The 23,548-nt window shown below is 32.2% G+C and overlaps 2 protein-coding genes across 3 annotated transcripts; both read right to left on the bottom strand.

The window, feature by feature from the left end:
• Window positions 1–4,507: 4,507 nt before the first annotated feature.
• On the bottom strand, window positions 4,508–8,094 carry LOC107888934 (probable polygalacturonase). Of its 2 annotated transcripts, XM_016813208.2 has the most exons (7): window positions 7,693–7,800; window positions 6,370–6,687; window positions 6,171–6,291; window positions 5,904–6,078; window positions 5,670–5,740; window positions 5,228–5,491; window positions 4,508–5,110 (listed from the first exon to the last, which is right to left on the bottom strand). In XM_016813208.2, exons 1-7 carry the CDS (start codon window positions 7,696–7,698, stop codon window positions 4,824–4,826), a joined length of 1,242 nt encoding a protein of 413 aa, XP_016668697.1. In that variant the 5' UTR covers window positions 7,699–7,800; the 3' UTR covers window positions 4,508–4,823. The 2 variants fall into 2 exon arrangements, with proteins under 2 accessions (XP_016668697.1, XP_016668696.1); XM_016813207.2 differs by having other exon boundaries at window positions 4,508–5,491; window positions 7,693–8,094.
• A 2,667-nt stretch (window positions 8,095–10,761) lies between these two features.
• Window positions 10,762–21,049, bottom strand: LOC107888933 (topless-related protein 2). Its single transcript, XM_016813206.2, has 25 exons — window positions 20,708–21,049; window positions 20,430–20,609; window positions 20,215–20,328; window positions 19,969–20,127; window positions 19,697–19,874; window positions 19,460–19,598; window positions 17,868–17,983; window positions 17,633–17,768; window positions 17,400–17,509; window positions 16,912–16,978; window positions 16,771–16,844; window positions 16,586–16,681; window positions 16,415–16,507; window positions 15,668–15,795; window positions 15,311–15,545; window positions 15,040–15,198; window positions 14,852–14,941; window positions 14,483–14,635; window positions 14,247–14,357; window positions 13,915–14,091; window positions 13,272–13,400; window positions 13,092–13,187; window positions 12,268–12,450; window positions 12,017–12,192; window positions 10,762–11,224 (listed from the first exon to the last, which is right to left on the bottom strand). The coding sequence occupies exons 1-25, from the start codon at window positions 20,785–20,787 to the stop codon at window positions 11,017–11,019; spliced, it is 3,387 nt and encodes a 1,128-aa protein (XP_016668695.2). The 5' UTR covers window positions 20,788–21,049; the 3' UTR covers window positions 10,762–11,016.
• Between the last annotated feature and the right edge of the window lie 2,499 nt (window positions 21,050–23,548).

Raw genomic sequence — 23,548 nt, 5'->3', positions numbered from 1 at the left:
TTTTATCAAGGCCTCCAGCAAAATCAGCATCAACATACCCAATGAATCCATCTCTTGTTCTTCCAAACTGTAAGCAAACATCAGTAGTACCTCGTAAGTATCTTAAAATCCACTGAAATGCTTTCCAGTGTTCTTTACTGGGATTCGCCATGTATCTGCTAACTGCACTGACTGCATATGATAAATCTGGACGTGAACAAACCATAGCATACATGAGAGATCCCACTACACTAGAGTATGGAACATATGACATGTACTCAATCTCATCATCTGATTGTGGAGACAAAACCGATGAAAGTCTGAAATGGGCTGCTAAAGGAGTACTAACAGGCTTAGCACTCTGCATATTGAACCTGTAAAGAACTTTCTCAATATACCCCTTCTGACTTAGGTACAATTTACTTGTTTTTCTATCTTGAGAATCTCCATTCCAAGTATCTTCTTTGCTGGTCCTAAATCTTTTATCTCAAATTCTTTACTTAGTTGTGTTTTGACCTTTCTTATCTCTCCTTTTATCTTTTGCTGCTATCAATATGTCATCAACATAAAGAAGTAGATACACAAAAGAACCATCACTATTTTTCTTAAAGTAAACACAACTGTTAAAACTACTTCTTTTGAAATCATGAGAAGTCATAAAGGAATCAAACCTCTTGTTCCATTGTCTTGGTGACTGTTTCAAACAATAAAGGGACTTTTTCAACAAGCAAACATAGTCCTCTTTTTCTGAGACTATAAAACCCTCTGGTTGTTGCATGTAAATATCCTCCTCAAGTTCTCCATGCAGAAATGCATTTTTTACATCTAACTGCTCAAGCTCCAAATCATGCATGGCCACAATACCAAGCAAAGCTCAAATCGAACTATACTTAACAACTCGGGAGAACACATCTGTGAAGTCCACTCCTGGAATTTGACTGTAACCCTTTGCAACAAGCCTTGCTTTATATCTGGGTTCTTCAACTCCTGGAGTCCCTTCTTTCTTTTTAAACACCCATTTACAACAAATAGCCTTTTTACCTTTAGGAAGTTTCACAAGGTCCCATGTTCTGTTTTTGTGGAGTGATTTCATCTCTTCTTGCATAGCAAACATCCACTTTTCTGAGTCTTCACAACTAACCGCCTTAGAATAATTAGATGGCTCTTGATTCGCATCTATATCTTCAGCCACATTTAAAGCATAAACAACTAGATCAGCCTCGGCATACTTTTTTGGAGGTTTAATTTCTCTTCTAGTTTTATTTTTGGTGATAGAGTATTATGGTAAAGAAGCAACTCTATTCTCTATTTTTGTTCTGGCTTGAGGAGTTGACTCTGTATTAATCTGATGCTCCACCTGCTTTTGATTTTCTTTATTGGAAGAGTTTTTAAGAGATAAGTTAGGTAGCATAGTAGTTTCATCAAAAACAACATCTCTGCTAATCACAACTTTTCTATTTTCAGGACACCATAACTTATACCCTTTTACACTAGCTTTATAGCCAAGAAAAATGCATTTAATGAATCTCGGTTCCAATTTTCCATTATCAACATGAGCATACGCAGGACACCCAAAGATCATTAAATCAAAATAATTAGCAAGATTACCAAACCATACCTCTTGTGGAGTCTTTTTCTCAATGGCAACGGATGAAGATCGGTTGATCAAAAAACATGCAGTAAAGGCTGTTTTTGTCTAAAATGACTTCGGTAAGTTGGCATTTGACAACATACATCGAACCTTCTCCATGATCGTTCTGTTTATTCGTTCTGCAACGCCGTTTTACTGTGGAGTATGACGAACTGTCAAGTGTCTCATGATCCCTTCTGACTTGCACAATCTATTAAACTCATTAGAACAAAACTCTAAGCCATTGTCTGTGCGGAGGTATTTTATCTGTTTTCCCGTCTATTTTTCAATCATAATTTTCCAAGACTTAAATGCGGAAAACACATCCCTTTTCTGCTTTAGGAATAACACCTAAACTTTTCTGGAAAAATCATCAATAAAGGTTAGCATATAATTAGCTCCACCTCTCGAAGGCACTCTGGATGGCCCCCACAGATCAGAATGAATATACTCCAACGTTCTCTTCGTGTTATGGATTCCTCTAGTGAATCGAACTCTCGTTTGCTTCCCAAAAACACAGTGCTCACAGAAATTCAGTTTGCAAATTCCTTGTCCATCAAGAAGTCCTCTTTTGCTCAATTCTGCCATGCCATTCTCACTCATATGCCCTAGGCGCATATGTTAAAGTTTAGTAATATTATCATCTGACAAGGAAGAGGAAGCGACAGCTGCATCACCAGTAACAGTAAAACCCTGCAAAACATATAACTTAGCAATTTTTCTCTGCCCTTTCATCACAACAAGGGACCCTTTGGAAATCTTTAAAACCCCACTTTCAGCTATGTATCTGTACCCTTTTGAATCAAGAGTACTTAATGAAATTAAATTTCTTTTCAATTCTGGAACATGTCGTACGTCACTAAGCGTTCTGACAACTCCATCAAACATCTTAACTTTAATTGTTCTAACACTTGCGATTTTACACGAAGCATTATTTCCCATCAAAACAACACCTTTAGACACTGTTTCGTAAGTTGTAAACCAATCCTGATTGGGACTCATGTGGAAGGTACAGCCTGAATCAAGTATCCACTCCTCGCTTACTTTAGAATCATTGACAGAAGCAACTAGAAGTTTACCATCACTGTAGTCTTCTACAACATCAACTTCACTGGAATTTTCTGATTGTTTTCCCTTTTGATTCGCAGCCTCACTTTTAATTTTATTTTGTAGCTTATAGCACTCAGATTTAATGTGCCCTTTCTTCTTGCAAAAGTTACAAAATTTACCTCTGTTTGAAGACTTTGATCTACCCTTAGATTTACCGCGAGGATTCCGTTCATGTGTCCTTCCACGATCATTATCAGCATTCTGATCTTGTCTCCCATGAACAATGAGACCCTCTCTCTGAGAGTCGGGTTTAACCACAAGATGCTTCATCTTATCATACGAGGTCAAAAAATCATAAACCTCATCAACTGTGAGAGACTCGCGGCTATATAAAATCATATCTCTAAAGGTTGAATAAGACGAGGGCAACGAACAAAGTAGAATCAACCCTAGATCTTCCTTATCATACTGAACCTCCATGGCCTCCAAGTTTGAAAGAATTTCTTTAAACACTGTTAAGTATTCGTGTACAGACGCACATTCCTCCAAACGATGAGCATTAAGACATTGCTTCATGTGCAACTTGCTTTTTAGAGTTTTCGACATACATAATTGTTCTAGCCTCTTCCATAATGCAGCGGCGGTCTTCTCTTTCATCACATCCTGCAAAATTTCGTTGGACAAATACAGATGTAATTGTGTTAACATCTTTCGATCTTTACGCTTCTTCTCTTCATCTATTAATGTCGAAAGCATTTTATCTATCCCTAGCAGGGCATCCTCCAGATCCATCTGTGCAAGAACTGCTTGCATCTTAATTTGCCATAACGTAAATCTAGTGTTGCGATCCAACAGCGAAATTTCATATTTCAAAGACGCCATTACCGTGATCGAGATGAACAACCCGGAGCTCTGATACCAATTTGTGAAAAACATAAAATAAAATAAAAATAAAAAAACACAGATTTTTACGTGGAAACCCTTTCGGGGAAAAAACCACGAGCAGAGAAGAAGAAAATTCACTATGTCGAATTCAAATTCTATACAAGAGGAATAGACTATGTCTATTTATAAGCTTGTAAAGCCAGATTTTAGTAAGACTGAAACACGTTATTCTAATCAATATCAAATAGATAGAATTTAATAAGGTTTAAAAAACCTTATTCTAAAATAAAATAAAAGAAGTGTAATTCTATATGGATTCTTCTTTTATTTTATTCTATATTGACTTAAATAAGGATTCGAGTCATTTAATTCTAACAAATAAATATAAACTACTTAAACATAAGTATAGATAATATAGACCACATAACATTCCTAAAGATAAATAAAAATAAAAATAAAAAGCAAACTCAGTACACTCGGTCAAATTTTGGGTGTCATTTTTTGAGGTGGTGTTTAAAAAAACGAAGCATCTTAAATTTGAGAAAGCCAAGCACATGCCCAAAAACAAGTCGGATAGAAATATAGACAAATTTCTATACATAATTAAAAGGGAAAATTAAAATTAAAAAATAAATTAAGTTAAGCTCGCCACTTATTAAGCAAAGAAATTCAGTACATGTCAAATAAAGAGGTTAACATGTGCAGATTCTTTATATATATATACATATACATACACGCTCCCAACCATAAAGCTAGTTTGGATTAGAGATTTATATACAAAAATAAATGTTAGTTATTAATTTTGTGTTGATCACAATTACTTTTTAAATTTTCAAGAAAAATATTATATTTTTTCAAATAATAATTTAAATTACAACTTTATATAATTTGAATATTTATAAAAAATAAAACTTTAAACATAAATATTTTGTTTACACCAACTCATCACCAAATTCAATCCAATTAACATTTTGAATCTCTATCTATCATTTTTATTCATTAATTCAACCCAAAATTATATAATATTTTACAAAGAGATTACAAACAAACAAAATCTATAAAACATAATTAAAAAGCAATAAACATTAACACTAAAATATACCCAATACTTTTCTTTTTCTTTTTTTTTTTTGTATGTTTTAACTCCATCACTACAAAAAAATTTCAAGAAGGAAGAAATGAAGCTATACAAAACAATATGCAATTTCCAACTCGCCAAAAAGAGATTATTGCAAAAAAAAATCTGAATAGGTCGAAATATCCCAGATTCTTTTTTTTTTCAAAGAATTATATTATAGAATTGCAGCTCGAGCATTAGGATTCCGCATGATGAAGTACTCGAATTCATAAGTTCAGGGCATGGTTCTGGGAATACGGACTCAGAAAACCCGGAAACATATGAACATTGCCAAGGCGACAAAGAAGTAGAATTGATTGATAAGGAGATATTTGATAGACATATAAAAGTAAAGGGAGATTCTTCAATTCCTTTGAAATTACCCGCAATGGTGATATTTGTGCCAATGATGTTCTGTAGGGTGATTTTCTCTAATACTGGGAAAGCATCTGGGTCGAATTTGTCATCGGGATGGGATCCATAGTCACCAATGGCAGCAAAAGATGTATTAACATTTAGCAAGTCAACATCTGATATCATGATTTCTTTGATGTAACCACCCCTACCTGTTGTTGTTCTAAACTCGATACCAGTTAATGAGTCGTAGAGGTGGACTTCCTCGACTAGAATATCGGAAATGCCACCAGACATTTCACTACCAAAGGCAAGAGATGAGCCTGTGGATGATCGAAGATCGACCCTTCGAACATGGGCGATAGTGGTCGGTCTACCATATGCAATGCCATACTCATCCCATCCACTCTTGAAGGCAATTGCATCATGGCCCATGCTAATGTTGCAGTCCTCGATGCAAATGTTATCTGAAGAATCTGAAACCGGAATGTAAATTATAAGTAAAGTAAAGTGATGGAACCGAGTGTTCTATCTTATAAGTAAAGTAAATTATAAATAAAATTAGAAGAATAAATATAGATATTCACAACAAGCAATATCTGAAAACAAATTAGATTCTCAATATGAAAAGATTGAGATATTAGCATCAGAAACCTGGGACTATGCCGACAGTATATGGAGATTCTGGTGGAGCATAGACCGATATATTATGAATGTGTACATTGCTGCATGAAATGGAAGTAGATATAAATTTAACTTTCTCCATTTATTTGCATATTAAACACAAATTTTTATATAAATTTAACTTTCTCCATTTTTTGCATATCAAACACAAATGTTCAAACAATAAGCAAAGTGATGGAAAACTTGAGAAAAACAAAAACAAACCTGCAATAGACTGGATGAATGTTATATGCAGGGGCATTCAAAAGACTAATATTAGAAACAAGCACATATTCAGATGAGACAAACTCCACAAGATGAGGGCGCGTGTAGTTTAAAGAATGCGATGTGAACCATTCCCACCAAACAGAGCCCTGTCCGTCTATAGTTCCATTATCACCTAGTGCAACATTCAAGTCCAAGTTTGTCCAAGACTCAACCAAGATCATAACAAATAGTAGATAAAGGAAGTTAAGTGGTAATCAACCTTACCAGTTATGACGACATCGCGCAACATGTAACCATTCACCAAACTTCGATATCTTCTACCGGGAAGCTCGATTCCTCGACCATACGAGGGTAATGGTTCAACAATACCCCAATGAGATGGATCCTTAACAAGCAAAACAAAATTAAGAGTGGCTCATAGTAACCTGCACTGTTTCGATTGAACAGAAGAGCAAAAAAATACCTGAGATCCGAGAATGATGGCATCTTTTTCCAAGAAGAGGGTAAGATGGCTCGTAAGATTGAAACTTCCGGTAAGCCATTGTCCAGGGGGCACATAAAGTTGGGCACCGCCTTTGTCGGCAAAGGATTTGAGATAGAAAATGGCATTTCGAAAGGCGATGGTGTTCAAAGTTTTGCCATCTCCGATAGCACCGAATTCTTGAATTGAAACACTATGAGGTCTGGGGTTAAACTTAAGCTTATGATCACATTGTCCATTGCTTTCTTCTCCATTCACTCTAATTGCATTGCACAATGCCCATAGCAAAAGCAAAGCCACCTGTTTGAACAAGTGAAGAAAAAATAGTCACTTTCATATCCGAGACCTGAAAATCCGTGTTCAGCACATATTCAAACATAAGGATTAGGACATCACCCCGCAAAGAACCCTCAACATACATGGAAAGACAGAAATGATTAAACATGCTCATGTCTGAGACATATCCATAGCTGAAACTTACACCCGAGCTCGAGTAACATAGATTCACATCAAGAGTACAAGACAAGAACAAAAAGAATAAAACTCGTATTTGTTGAATCTAGAGTTTAGCTCTTTGGGACCATGCTACTAACTTTACAAGAAGCTTGGCCTTGATTCAAAATTCAATGTTTAAAACTCGATTCAAGTTTAATTGAGTTGAATTTGAAATGAAAATTGAACTACTTGGGCTCACTCATTTACGCTCATCTACTTAATAAAACATGAGCTTGGTTCCATGCTTGACGTACTCGAATTGAAATTTGGAAGTTGGAATGGCTTGAGTTAACCAAGCCGAACTAAAAACCAATTAGATTACAAGCATAAGTGTCTTATACAAATCTAATGAATAAGTAGCAGAGATTGAGAAAGCATGCAATAAATTTAGGTAATAAATTATCTTAAATTTCAATCTCAAACAATGATCCTATCTTATAACAGCTAAAGATTGAAAAGCTGAAAGTTTTAGAACCCAATGAAAACCAGAAATCTGCACCCCACAACCCCCTCCCCAAAAACTATAAAATGAAGGAAATCCAGAATATATAATTGCCACCATTGATGATAAGCAAATCCAGTTAACAAAAAGAGAAAAAAAAACCCAGAAAAATTGCAAGTTTTTATCATCAAAAACACTTGTACAAATCCAGAATATAGATATATATGTGTGTTTGTATAATTTCCACCACTGATGATGAGTAAATCCAGTTAATTTATGTTACCTTTTACAAATCCAGAACATATGTGTGTATATATACAAGCTAGAAAATCACAGGTAGAATTTAAATAATATAGAAACATACTTACTGCCATCTTCCGCAGCAACAGTTGACCGAAGAGATGAAGTGACGAAGAAGACAACCTGAAGTATGTTTAAACATAAACTAAAAAATAGGAAGCCGGCTTTTATGTAAGTATGCTAATGATGAGCATTAATTATACATAAAACACACAAATCTTATTACATTCTTTTCTTTTTTAACAAATATTATTAATTAAATTGGGCTATTAGTCCCTATATTATGTGTAACTTATAAATTTAGTCATTATATTTTGATTTAGTTAATTTTAATCAATATATTTTTCTCAAATTCTGAAATTTCACTCCACTCGTAAGTCAAATAATAGTAATTAAATTCTGCTATAATCTAACTTCTCTAATTCGATAGCTTTTTTTTCGAATTTTAAAAATACAGTTCTAACACCATTAACTTACTAATTAAAATAGTGTGGGTAAATATAGTATGAAAATAACAAATTGAAATATAATTCCACATGTGATAAAATTTTAAAATTCAACTAAATTTATAATTTACGCATAATACAACAAATTTTAAAAAATTTCAATCTAATTCCTTCCCCTTATAAAAACAATTATTTTTTATGTTAAATTTTAAATTTAATTATATCGAGTTAAAATTAAAATTTGTAAACACTAATAAAAAAAAATTGAAATCTCCGTTACAGTGGTAAACCGTTCTAATCAAAACTTTTGAGAAAAAAACACAAAAAAAAAAATACAAGAAAAGTACTTAATCAAAAGGATGGCCTGAAAACTTATCCCTATCAATTATCCCTATCAAAACATTAATTTATTTGATTTATCCGTAAGCAAACTGAATTTTGAATATTTTGTTTCTTTTGCGTGGAATTCAAATAAATTAGGAAAAAATTAAAATAAAAGGTAATAATCAGTAATTAATTAGGGCCTGTTTTTTGAAGTAAAAAATGATTAACAACGTCTCTCGCCAACAAATTTGTCTGAAACGGCCCCCTCTCTGCCTTCCACTTCCTTAAATGCTACAGTAATTAAGAGATCTAAAAATAAAACTAAAAGAAAAAGTGTTGTTTTTGTGTGTTTTTATTACACTGTTAAGGATCGATTAGTGGGATATGATAAAGTTAATGTGATTTTATTAGATTTTCTTTCCAGGTGTCACTTGATTCTGTTTAATGTCAATAATTCGATTTAAATTATTTATTCTTTTAAATTTATAGTTAAATTTAATTATAAAATATCAAAATATTTTATTTTATTTTTATTTTTATTTTTAATACTAAAATAGGTAGGTTATTATTGAGTTGAACTAAAACCAAAATTAAATAACAAAATTTTAAATAATTCAGATTCAAATCTTGCTCGCAACGTTGTAAATAAATTATATTAAAATGAAGTTAAATTTTTTTTAAAAGGTCGAAATTAAATTATATATTTTTATGAAAGTAAAAATATAATTTTATTATTTTAATAATTTATATTTTTATAATTTTTAAAAAATTAAATTATTTTTTTATCACCAAAATAAAATTAATTTAAATTTTTATAAAATTTCCCTAGAGGAGCTGGCCGCTCCGGCCCCTTCACTCTGCGACATAATTTTTACTTAATTTACTTATGTTTAATTTTTTTTAAAATATATTTTTTATAAATTCAAATATTAATATTTATTATTTATGATCTCAAATTGCAATTTTTTTATAGTCGTTATAGAATCGATAATATTATATAAGATACGATTATATAACATTAATATAATGAGGCATTTTTAATTAAAAATATTTTATAATAGTATGAATTATTAATGTATAAAAATAAATATTTTCTAAAAGATTAGATAAAATAAAAATACTTTAGAACTAATTATAATATGATAAAATATGCTGATATGAATACACTGAGCATGAAGTGAGAGGAGGATGTTGGAAGACAGGGAAGAGAAGGGACCCATGTTGTGAAAGATGCTAGCCTGGCTTCTATCACTTTGAAAGAGATACACAACTGAAAATCCAAAAAGTAAGAAATAAATAATAAATAAAAACTTGAGTATCATAGTGTTTAAATAACGGGTAAATTACACTTAAAGGTCACTAATTTATTAGTAAGTTTACGTTTTGATCATTCAACTTTAAAAAATTACAAAATAGTTATTGAACTATATGAAAATTTTTATTTAAGTTATTGGACAGTTAAAATTGTAATTGTATGGCCTTCTCTATTTGCACAAATTGAAAGCTCTTTTTTTCCCTTTTTTAAGATTCAATTTTTACTTTCATGAAACAACGTTGAACATCACAGATCTATAAATTAAAATCCAAACAACTTTTTTCTTTCCATCTTCAACACTGACCAACAAATTGAATTGGATCTAAAGTTGAAAATTTTACTTGTTGATGAGCATTGATCCACCATTTTGGTTGTCAAATCGTCGCTTGGAGGTCACTAAACGAACTATGTTAAAGAAAACGCCTAACCCATAGACTTAAATAAAAACTTACGAATAAGTTTATAACTTAAACACAAACTTTCAAATAATTTAATGATCATCTTGTAACTTTTTAAAATTAAGTGACTAAAATATAAACTTCCTAATAGTTTAATGACATTGACAATAAATTATCCTTATATGATTCAAAGAGATAATTTTGAGTAACTTAATATTTCATTTGATTCGTGATCCAAATAATTTACAAATCAAATAATTTTTCTTTTAATATTTTTTTCAATCTTCTATTAATATTAAAAAAAATCAAATATTTAATTTAAGTTAATCACATTAAACATCCTCAAATTATAATTATAATTATTATATCAATCAATTTCTATTACTGAAGCCATTGAATAAACATCAAATTTTATATGACATAATTTAAAATAAAAATTTTAAATAACAATAAAACATTAATGCTTCGATTATTTTAAGTTATAATAAGAAAATTTAAAATGAAGGATATAATTTGTCATTTAATTTTAGAGTTCACTTGAGATTATCATTTTTAATTCATCTTTATCCTTAAATTTCCTGTAATTTTTTCCGATACTTTTATAATCTTTAAATTTTCTAAGAAAAGCTTTGAAAAAGATTGAACACATCCATATCAGACAAGTATCTATCTGTATCCCATATTCATATTGAAGAGTCCAAATAACATGAAACAGTAATTGAATGTCACATGTATCAAAGAGACTAGTGCCCAATATACATACAAAACACTATATTTTCCTTGTTCAATTCATCTCAACATTTTTCCCTATTTGTTCAAATACATGATTAGACACATACAAAATGGACAACCACCTACAAATTTTACATCCATGACTTACAAGTTAGGTATTGGGAGCGACGTTAACGTTCATCGCTGTAGCTGTTCTGAAGTGTTAGTGGTTGATGATGTTGCCGTCCTTCCATTCTCTGTGCCATTATCGACAGGTACATGAAGTCCCCATTTCCTCTCTGCTTCCGAGGGTTCTATAACTTTGACAGCACCGTTACTCAATCCCACAGATATCTGATTGGCTTCTTGAGGATGTGCAGCAACTACAAGCGGCTGAATGGTTGGGCTGTCATTGTAGAACATCGAAACCAGACGTAAGATTTCACATGTATGTCTCATGCAAGACTTTTCAACACATCACTAGGAGAATGCACTTGGTCAGTTCAGCCGGTACGGTTAAAAAGCCAAAAAAACCAACTTAACCAACCTCCAATAAATGATAACTGAGAACAAAACCAACTTGAGAGAAAACCAAATAACTGATCCAACTTAAGTCAATCGGTTCAGTTAACCAAAAATAAATAAGTAAACCTAACAACTACCATATATTTTATTTACATCCCTTAAAAAATCCTAATTACCGAAAAAAACGTAATCGGCTTTATTATTGCAAGGTTTTTCTTTCATACATCTATAACATTTAAACCGATTTCCTTGACCAACTAAAAACTGAAACCAAACTAATCAAACTGCACTGGTTAATTCCCATAGTTGTTGAAACAAGACCAGCCGACACAGCAGTCTGAAGGGAGAGAACCGGTTGACCCACAAACCGGTATGAACCGGTATAGAAAAACAGTTGAGCCGAAGGTTAAACTGCGTTTTATAGTTTTTAAGAATTTTTTTTTATTTTTACGAGTTTTAAAATTTTATTTAATTGAAAGCAGATTGGCGGTCAGATCGAGAACCGATGACCTAACCAATTCGACCACCAATCTGGTTTCAAAAACCATGTTAATTCCATTAACTCGGCTTTAACTGAGTTTTGCACACCCTTATGCATCACAATTCAACAACCAATAATAATAACAACAATAACAATAAACTAAGTTAATGACATGGTTATATAAGCTGTAACCTGTTTGACGATGTGGGAGAGATATACGCAGATGGTGCAATACGACATCTGAGCCTTAAACTATCAGCGTCAAACACTCCAATGTTACCATCGGTAAAAGTAGCATAAACTAGCTGGCTATTGCAGGAATATACTGCACACGATATAGATGAAGAAAGTACTTCTTGGGGCACCCACTGCGACAAAAAAAACAGTAAAAATGCATTCACCACGTATTTAAATTCATTATATAAGATGTTATAGGTTTTTACCTGCCGAATGCATTCCATCTTGTTAGCATCGTATATCGCAAGTTGCGTTTCATGGCACACTAACAATCGAACTTGATCAGAGTGAAATTGCACTCGAGTGTCACCCTGAGAGGTCTTTCCGGCAGGCAGTTGAAGTGTAACTGACTTTATCTTTTCCCAGTTATCGGTATTCCAAAAGAAAAGCTGCAAAAAGAAAGAAGTTGAATATGATAGGCAATAAAACTACAATGAGAACTGATATGACATACATGTATGTCTATGTGTTTGTGGGTGTATATATACGAAATACAAGAGAAAATACAAACAGCAGAACACTTGAAGCATTTGCTGTACTGCAAGAGAATGTAAGAATTCCCTTAACAGGAAACTGAAATCAATTTCTTTTGTTTCTAGCTATGCTACTCCAACTCTTCATTTTCTTTGAAGTATCCACGTCCTATCATACATTGGTATGTCCTGGACATACTATCTTCCATATATATGGAAAGGCCTTCGAAAAAAATTATTATACTTATGTCAAACACATATCCATACTTGACACTCGCCCCCGAGTCATATAACATAGATTTTAAGGACATAAAATGAAACATGGGAACCATTAAGAAAGATATTGAGATACAATAATCTCATTTCCAATACAAGTTCTACTGCAGTTTTCTACAATTACTCTCGTATCATATATAGGCAACCAATGTACCGGAAAAGTATTCGCAACCAAACAAAACATATCCGATCTCTTTTCAACATTAACCATGTTTCCATCAATAAGAACGAAAGATAAAATTACAAAACCAGAAACAGAGATGTTTGATGATGAAGCATACCTGAGCATCAGCACCAGAAGAAACCAGGATGTTCAAACTGGTGGAAAATGCTAAACCACTTATGCGTTTTTGGTGACCCTTCAATTTTGTTTTGACCTAAAGGGGAAAAAAGCACCTCTTTTGTATTAAATATCTAAATGGTTCTGCTATCGATGAAAGATACAAAGATAAATACTCTACCTCATCCACCCTAACATTATAAATATGGATGGCAGAGTCATCCATTCCAATAGCTATGATATTATTATCTTGAGGATGAAATGCCAAGAAAGTTGAAGCTGGAGGAGGTGCCATAAAAGTTGTCATTACCTGCAAATCAATGTAATTTGTATCAACTAAAAGATAAATGTAGATGAAATCAAGGGTGACAAGGAACTCCATGCTAACTCCAGCAATTAAAAAATCAAACCAGACCAGCCATTCAATGTTGAACCGGGAACCATTTGGTCCGGGTTCGGCAGTTTAAACACAGGTTGAACCAGAAAACCAGCAAGAACCACTAAAAAATCAAGAATCAGAAATCAGGAAAGGCGGTTAAAAACCAGAAATTTTTTTTTACTTTTGGGTTCTTTTAATAAGAGAAAATGGGCTTGGTTTTTCATGAATATATTTTTTCTGTTATTTCTTTTCTTTTGAAAAATTTATGCTTTTTTTCTTAGTAACTTTTTTTTTCTCATTTTTCAATAAGGTTGAACAGCCCAATTCAACCGATTGAACCAAGAACCAGAGATCTGCCAGTTAACCTACGATCAGTTCTTTAATTCTTAGGTAACTCAAAATTTGCAGCCACAACAGAAAATTTTCAAAATATGCATTAATTTACCTTGAATGTCATCATATTGAACAATGAAACCTTTCCACCACATGCAGACATTACATAGGAGTCATTCTTAGACAGTGCTATGCATGGAACTGCATCTTCAGAATTATCAGGGACATCATTAGTCATAAGAAGACCACTGTTGGGTTGCCAAAGTTGTGGAACAATGCTTGCAGTAGCCTATAGAACCACAAAAGATTAAAAGAAGAAAAGATAGCCACAAAAACTTCTCTACCATATGAATAAGTACAAACAGGCATATAAACCTACATATGTAAATTTGCATGTGTGCTTTAATGAATAATAGTATATCAATGCTTCCGAAGCATAACTACCTTGCCACTAGGATTTTGTTCACTGCGACTCCATTTCCACAGCTTTTGTACACCATTTGCTCCAAGAGCAAGAACCCCAACACCAGAATTTGTGTAAAGAAGTCTAGCAACCTTAATACAAGGCAATTTAATAATGAAAAAAAATTATTAACTGAACAAGATATTCCAGAAAGATAATGTTAAAAACAAAAAATGAAAAATGAAAAACAATATATATTCATATATTGAAGTATAACCTTGCTAGCAGTATCCAAGTTGTCCGGCATGGCAACTGTTCGACATTGTGTGGCGTCAACAATCTCGGTTAGTTCCCAAGTTTTGGTTTTCTCAGACACATGTTCCAAATTCCTTGGCTTTTCAATACCTCTACTCATCAGTTCAACTCCATTCTACAAGAATTTGTAATTCAACTTAGAGCCAGTTCAAAACACTAGTAAATTGCATCAGAGACAAGCAAATTAAACTCCATTGAGCAGCAAGTCCATAATCTCTAAACTTTGTTTTAATAATCTTTTATTTTCTTTGTATGGGTATCAATTGACACTAATTTCTAACCAAAACACAAAATATCAGCAGAAAGTAAAGCTTAGTGCATCGCAGCATACAAGACTGGGAGTAGGCCTTGCAGGGCTGTCTACACGTTCTACTTTGCTAACAACTGGACCAATGCTTGTACCCATAGCAGAACTAGATACCTGTTACATTACCAAGCAAGAACACAAGTTGTCAATACAAATTTGTGACAAAATAACAAAAAATACAAAAGTGAATATTGTGATGGAAGATGTATAACCTTCATCTCAAGTGGTGTTCTAGATGCTTCATAAGATCGAGCCTCCATTGCCCTTAATGTTCTAAGACCATTGGCATTTGCAAGAACCTTGAAGCCATTGTCTGCTGTAGTAACAACAAGCAAATTCCCTTCCTTGTTGAATCTCAATCGGGGAAGACTCTGTACCATCCCAATATCAAGTCAGATAACCAAATTGAAATCACAGTACATGTTCATCATTCAATAAAAGGTGTATAAATAAGGATGGTCAAATGAACAATGAGATGCTAACCGGAAGTCCCCCCTCAGCTTCTGTGCTGGTGAGCATATTTGTACTATCCATATGCCAAAATTTAATCTGGTTATCATCACCAACAGCCAAAAAGCGATTCCTTGTTGTGTCAAACTGTACTACACCAGTTGCATTCTTTCTAAAACCAGAATATGTCCTCTTTATTTTCCCTTCACTTTCATTCCATTCAACCAAAAATGAATCCCCATCCTTACTTGTGCCACAAGAGAATAATCTGCATTAGAGAGGATTGTTAATTTGTCACTTTCCATATATGGTCAAGGAGATTTGTAGCACCAGTGAAAGACTGAACATCTAACAATCGAAGAGACTACTTTGAGTTTTCATCTAAATTACCTACTACCATCAGCACTATAGAGCATTGTGGTACACCCCTGTCCAGGAGCATCATAGTCAACCCTTGAGCCCATATTGTCATACAACCAAGCCTTAATTTTGCCATCTAGAGCAGTTGAGAATATGAACTGCAACAATATGACAGAAGCTTAATTCAAAAACAATTCACAATTGGAAAAACAAACTAATGTATATCCTACAAATGCATTTATCAAGCTCAGACTTGATAAAAGCTGATAAATCCAATGTAGAACAGATTAAATATAGTGACAAATGCAACAGATGCAAAATGTTTTTCCTGGACTACTAGAAGAGATGCAACAAAAAATGCACATTCACCAGTGCCTTCTAATCTTATCTAGAGAAGAAATTCCTACGTGCAAAGTAGAAAATAAAAAATAAATAAATTATACAAATTATCATCTAGACATCTATTATACAGCTTTCTCCATAAAATATGATGGCACAGATTTAGTAGTTGTGCATTTACTCATAATGTGATGGGACTGATATAGTAGTTTACGTATTACTGATAAAAATGCTGCTCTACTTTCTTATCACAGATCAGAGTACACTAAACTCGCATCAAATGGCTCCTTGACCAACAGGTAATAGCCAATAGCAGCACATTCAAATAGTTCTATATCCATATCCAAATATCAGCTAATCTCCACACACACAAAAAAGAAAAAAAAAATTCCCTTAAAGCATGAATCATATTCCAGATTTAAAAAACAAAAAAGCTACCTGAATATTTTCTTTCTGATGAGGACAAACAGAATAAACAGGTGCCTCATGACCTTCAAAATTAAAAAGCTTGCTTCCGGCCAAATCCCACACCTATAATCATCACTGAAACTGAGAAAACATGAAGTTCAAAGAGAAAAAAAACAACGGTCTCTTTGTTCGCTTTCTCACCTTTATTAACTTATCTTCTCCACAAGTAACAACACAGAGCTTTTTGTTTGGATGAGAGAAAGCTAAGTCATTTACACTACCCACATGGGCTTCAATCTACAGAAATATGATATGGCAATTATCAGCTTAAATTTAAGAGTAAACACCTTTTTACATGAAGTACAATAAAATGAATTAGAACATGCCTCTAGATGTGGTCGTAGATCATTTGACCCTTGATACGCAAGCAAATGAACAAGATGTTTTGTGAATGCGACTCCTGCAACAAGAAAAGTTCAATATGGAAGCCCAAAACAGCACTTATTAGTCACTCTTACAGCACATACCAATCAAATTTCCATCTGGGCTCCAAGCAACACGGCTTACAGACATGGATGAATCTTTGATACTAGCCTGCAAGAATCTCAATTATAATTCCAGCAAATGCATTTTGCCAAATTCCAGCATTCCAGAAGCAAAAGTATAAACCATATCTTGCTTCAAGAACTTTTTAAAGAAGACAGAGTGTGAAGAAGAAAAAAAAATTAACATAGTTAATTGAACCAGCAGTACATTGTTTGTGTTTGAAGTATAGTTTTGATATAGAAGAGAAATATTTTAAAAAGCAGATTGACATAATCATCAGTAACAGAAACAATTTGAATTTTAAAACTAAAATTACAGAAATAAATGCATTTACGGACACCAATCACTAGCGCACAGAAAGATCAAATTTTCAGAAGTTGATCAGATTCAAATTGATAGAGTGAATCAGTTATCCTACAATCCTCAGTAATAACATATGAATTATTTTTGTCAAAGATGCGATATTAACCTGAAATGTAACTGAGCAAGCAGACAGATCCCATATCTTGAATGGTTTTGTCACCAACCTCTCTCGCATGCCAACTTCCCATAACGAAATTTCACCATTGCTACAGCCAACTATTTTAGGAAGTGCATAAAGTAAGATAACAAAACACAACCCATAGCATCAAATCTAAAGGAGTGAAATTAATATAAAATCGCCACAGGTAAGATGGTTTCTGAAGTTGTCATTGATTGTACCAGTAAGTAGTGTATGATGAGTAGGATGGAAATCCATGCTTGTCACATTAGATCCCTGGTGAATGGTACAAGCAACAGATCTGGGTAGATCATCAAGTGACAATGAAGCTTGTTGAGGAGGAGCGGGATATGTGACCTGAACAAATTAATAAGAACTCTGATAGTTGATTATCATATATTACAAAATAGTTGAGCATATATAACTGCTATGAAGAAAAAGCTCTTAGAGACTTACCTCATCAACAGATTGTGCAGACCGTAGCCGTTTCATTAGTTGCTCATGATCAGTGCTTCCATACTCAGTCATTCCGAGTGTATCCGGTGGTGTTCTTGGATGTTTCAAAACTGAAACTGCAGTACATTTAAAATCAAATCAGGTCAGTAATGTACATAAGGAATTAATCAGACAAGATGAAAAGATAATTCCCTCGCACTCCTTTAAGGTTTGTCACATGAAGGAAACTTTTTATCTTGGGATAATTATTTTAACAGCTGACAACATATAAAGTTTTTAAGACAAAACCAAATGTACTTAAGGCAAGTTTTTAAGTAGTATATACAACCCAAGTCCTATAGTCTCTTTACCACCCCCCCCCCCTTTCTCATCAAGGTCACTAACAAGCATATAAACAGAGAGCATAAAACACAAAGTGATACATGCAGAGATGGGGTGAAATTTATTAGATTTCAATCATCAAAATTGCCAATTTTCAGACTTGGGAAATCAGCAGACTTTCGACGACTTTTTGGATGGGATCCTGGCATTTCTGGGTTGAGATGTCTTCATGGCGTTTGAAGATTTATCTCTTAACTTCGAAACACATTTTGAATCACTCGATTTTGAGTTCGGGAGCTCAAGTTATGACCGTTTTAGTGAAGACTGCGCGAGCAGAATTTCTGAACAGGATTATGACGGGAATTACAAGTTTCGGGCTTTTAATTCGAGTTTAAATCATATTGGGTTTGGGTTTTAGGCTAAATTTTTATTATACATGAGCCCAATATTTTATTTATCAGCCATTATTATTTTATTATTGTTTTATTCCGAATTTTTGATAATTATTAAGTATTTAAAGTTATTTAGGAATTTTATGTTAACAAGAAAGTTTAATTTAAAACTACTTCTTGTTTAGATTAAATTAGAGTTCTAACATACTTAGGAGTTTTATTTAGATTTATTTAGCTAGCCTATATATAGGCCTTCGCATTGTATACAAAACAGACAATTCATTATTATTTTATTTCTCTTTTGAGTTAATAAATTCTCTCTGAGTTTTTCTTTTCAAGAATTTCTCTTGAGTTTCTTTTAGAAGAGTTTTAACAATCTTTTTATATTGTGGGGATCATCTTCAAACTTTTTTTTGCCAAGGTTTTTATCTTGGAGAGGAAATTAGAGCCGCTTGAAAGGGGTTGTGGATTCTTCGTGTTTCCAAGGCTTCTTAGAACTTCTACACGCCACGTTCTATCTTTCCTTATCTTCTTTATTCACTTCCTTAATCTTTGATTTATTATTTGTTTTAATTATTTTATCTAACTTGGATTTAATTTCGTTTCAGGTTGTGTCAAAAATCTAAGTTTCTTTCCGAACGTCTAGAGCCCTAAGTCAAATCCAAGACTTTGACAAACTTTACGATCCGCTTTCGCGTTCATCCTTCTCATCTTTTATCACAAAGGATTGATATAATCAGATATATGTCACTGAAAATTCTATTATCTGAAGGAACATATAGAAAAAGAAAAGTATCCCTCCTTTGAACATAATTATTTGGACTACCATTATGTACCTGATTGCCTACATGGCAACCACAGCATAAACATTAATTTTACCTTGATTTTGAGGAACAGGCAGTGATGAAGCAGAAGCAGCAATGACAGCAGGTTGGACAGGTGAAGAATGATTGGCATTTGCCATCCAGCCAGCTAAAGCATTAGCATTGGCAGCAGCGGCTGCTGCTGGAGGAAAAGGCTGAAATACCATAAACAAAAGAAAATTTTAAGGTCCATACGATTAACATGCGTCAAGAACATCCATGATTAAAATGATAGTGAATATTAGGATCATACCCCACCATGCGCTCCAAGTGGAGCATAAGTTGAAGGCTTAGCAACTGCTGCAACTGGAAGAGTTACTGGAGTAGGTGCACGAGCCCCATTAGGAGGCGAACAACTGTGATCAGTGAATAAGGTTTTGATATCAGGATTAGGCCTAGGGTTCTTACATAGCTGATGTTGCCAATTCAAACTGCAAAAAAAACAATCAGACAGATACAATATCATCCATTTATCATTCATAATTACAACTAAAAATATGTCATGTCACAAAAAGTACAAAATACCTTTGATTAATCAAAGTTCGCAACCGTGAAGCCTTCAATGTAGGGAAAACAAGCTTTTCACGGAACAAGGGATTCGCTTCTATTAGTTTCTTAAGCTCGACTAGCATTATGCTGCGAGCCGATTTAGTATCACCATACTTTGATAACTGCTCATTTTGCCTACATTATATCAAAACACATAAATCTCAAATTAATTATAATTCTACAACCAAAACCAACCATCAAATCTTTCACAATCATGGTTACCTAAAATTCTCCATGGTTAAAAGCAGCGTAATTTCCTTATAAAGTTCTTCATTAAATGTGGAGAAAACTTTCAAATCTTTCACCAAAATCTCAACAGCTTTAGCTCTATCATGGCTGAACCAAAACAAAAACCAATAACAAGATTATTATTATATTATTATATATATAACCAAACCAAATCCAATATCATTCAAATTAATTAAGCAAATAAATACCGGTCCAAAGCTTCTAGATACTTCTGTTTTCTGATCTCAAAAAAAATCTTCATTGAATATCTATTATCGTCAACTTTAGTGAACCCAGAGAGGTATTTCTCAACTTCATCCCATTCTCCGGCGAGAGCTTTCTCTTCGAAGTATTTCATGTTGAAAAAGAACCCTGACTCTTGCTCTAACCTGTAAATTCCACCAAAACCGAAAACAAACTCCCAATTAAAACGACATTAGAAACCAAAAGTAGATAAATAAAACGAAAACGAATTTTTCAAGCTTACCTATGCACGGTCTCCTTGAATTTTTCCTCTTCAAGGAATTGAAGAATCAAAAACACTAATTCTCTGCTAAGAGACGACATTTCTTCTTAACCGATCGAGAAATTTAAGAATCCAAATTAGGAACTTAGGGTTTTTAAATTCAAACAATCGGAGATGCAATCGAAAAGGGTGAAAGAAAACGACGAAGGCGGTGTCTACAACGGCGGCGTTTGGTGGAAGTTAGCGGCGGGTTTAAGGGGGAAAAAATCGGTTCTAGGACTGATTTCTAGGGTTTGAGGTTCAATTTCATGCTTTGGCGTTCAACGACAACAGTAGAAAAAAATAAAATAAAAAGCTGCCAAATAAAATAAATAAATAATAAAAATAGAGAGAGAAAAAGATAAAGAAGAAAGAGAAAGTGAGTTCTCTTACCTTTTTTTCGATGCTTTTTTTGCAGCGTCACACCGACCTATCACTTGATGTGTGAGAACTTATCACATTGTTAGATTGATAAGTCTGCGTACTTATACATTTGGAGAATTTCAAAAACGTATGATTCACCAAAATTATTTATTACAACGTTAACTAGAGGCTAATAATATAGCCATTAAATTCGAATTTCAGATGGGGATTTTTTTTTCCTGAATTTGGATAATATTTAATTTTAAATTTTAAAATTATATTCTAGTGCGGATCTGTGTTGATTATTTGAATAACACAATATTTGAGTCCACTAATTTTATAATGTTTTATAATTTTGATTTAATATATATAAATAATTTTAACGGATTCAAATTTAAATTTATGAAAATTTGAATATCTAAAAATTGATTGAAAATTTTGAAATTAGTTTTTTTTTTGGATAATAGATAATAGTACTTAATTCAAATTTGAATTTGGATGATAATAATAGGATAAATTGAAGATAAAATAACGAATTCAAATTTTCAAGTAGATTTGTAAATTCGGACAAGATTAAACTACTCAAATAGTTATCGAAATATTTTTTTCGAAATAAAATACCGAGGTAGAAATTGCATTAAAGAAAAAAACAAAACCAGCAACCCCATTATTACCGAAGTTTTAAATTATTCATGTTTTGGTTACCCATTTTTTTATTAATTTAGTCACTCACATTAGATTAATATCAATATTTACTTACTCCACTGTTATAATGCCATGGTTGCTAAATAAAGTTTTGATGTGAGCTTCTTTTAATTGATTTATAATAACAAAATCACCTTTAATATTTTATACGTTCTGAAACTTTAATCTTAATTTTAAAAATTTTAATAAATTTATCCTTTAATATTTACATATTTTATTAAAACTAATACCAGATTAACAAAATGTTAAAAGCTAAATTATTGTATCGATAAAAAAATGTTCATATCAGAATTTCATTTAATAACAAGTAAATATTAAACTACCGACCCTTTACAGGTTTTATTTTAAATATTACTTTCATTATTGTACTTGGCTAATAAAATATTTACGAAGGATGTACCTTTTCTAAATTCCCTCAAACAGCAAGTACACGGTTACACGCGGACTCTGGGGTATCCTTAGGTGCGGTCGGGACCATGTAGAACTGGGTTCTAATGAGTTAAAGTACTATTTATTAGTTACGTGGCGACCAATGAATGGTTTGAAGTACGTTGTTGAGTTTCGGTCTTAAAAAACTCAAAACCCAACAACTCAAATAAATAATCCAAATCTAGAAATGGAATATAAAAAAAATCTTTTCATTTAAAATTGAATTTATGTCTTAAATTTTAATTTCATCCTCTCTTTTTTAAAAATTTATTCGGACACGCAGATTTTAGGTTGGCTTTTAAATAACTAATCCTGATTTTATTCAAATATATTATTCACAATTACAATAATAATTATTTTTGTACTTAAAAATTTAATTAAATTAAATAATAAAATATTTCTTAAACTGAAAAAATTATATAAAAACTAAAAATGATTTTAATTAAAATAATAAAATTGAGATTTTAAGATATTGATCTCAGATATGAACATTTTTTAAATATTAAATTTTTGATAATTTTATAAGTAAATTGAGATTGATCAAAAACAATATCAATTCAATTAATACATATAAATTATATATAAATTATCTTCGCATATACATAAAAATATTAATTTAAATCTGAAGAAATGTTTCGGTTAAAAGAAGGCCGAGGATATATATACCTATCAAATGAATCTTAATTTGAATTTGAATATATTTTAATTAAAAATTTATAGTTATTCATTTTAATTATAATTATTTGAATTATAGTGTTTAAAAGTGGGAAAATTAGTGGGTTGAATAAAAAAATGTAAAATAAAGACAACCACATGCCGTTGTATTGTCGGTTAATGACGTGTCGCACTTTGACGCTGCATCTGTTGACTCCTTAAACTGTGTTCAAAATTCTTTTTTTATTCCTTTTTTAACTTTTTAGTACCATTAATTTATTTTAGAGTAAATTACATAAATAGTCACATAATTATTAAAATATTTTAATTTAAGCACTTAAAATAAAAAAATTATAATTTAAGCACTAATATTAAATAGTTCGGTTAGTAAACTGAAGTTGCAGTTAAAATTTTTATATAATAATAAATTTAACTTTAATTTTTACACATTATATTGATTTAGTCATAATTTTAAAAAATTAATCTTAAAAATTTACAAATATTATTAATTTGATCCTAATTCTAAAAATTTCAAAGAAATATATAATAAATTTTTAAAAATATAATAATAAAATTAAATTCTATATCATTATTAATATTAAATAAAAATAATTATATTAATATTAAATAAAATAAATAAAAACCCCCCCTTCTCCCCCACTGGACCTCCCT

This window comes from Gossypium hirsutum, chromosome A09, assembly GCF_007990345.1.
Source record: "Gossypium hirsutum isolate 1008001.06 chromosome A09, Gossypium_hirsutum_v2.1, whole genome shotgun sequence".
Lineage (NCBI taxonomy): Eukaryota > Viridiplantae > Streptophyta > Magnoliopsida > Malvales > Malvaceae > Gossypium > Gossypium hirsutum.
The sequence above is the reverse complement of the archived record's forward strand: the minus strand, read 5'-3'. Positions and strand labels throughout refer to the sequence as shown.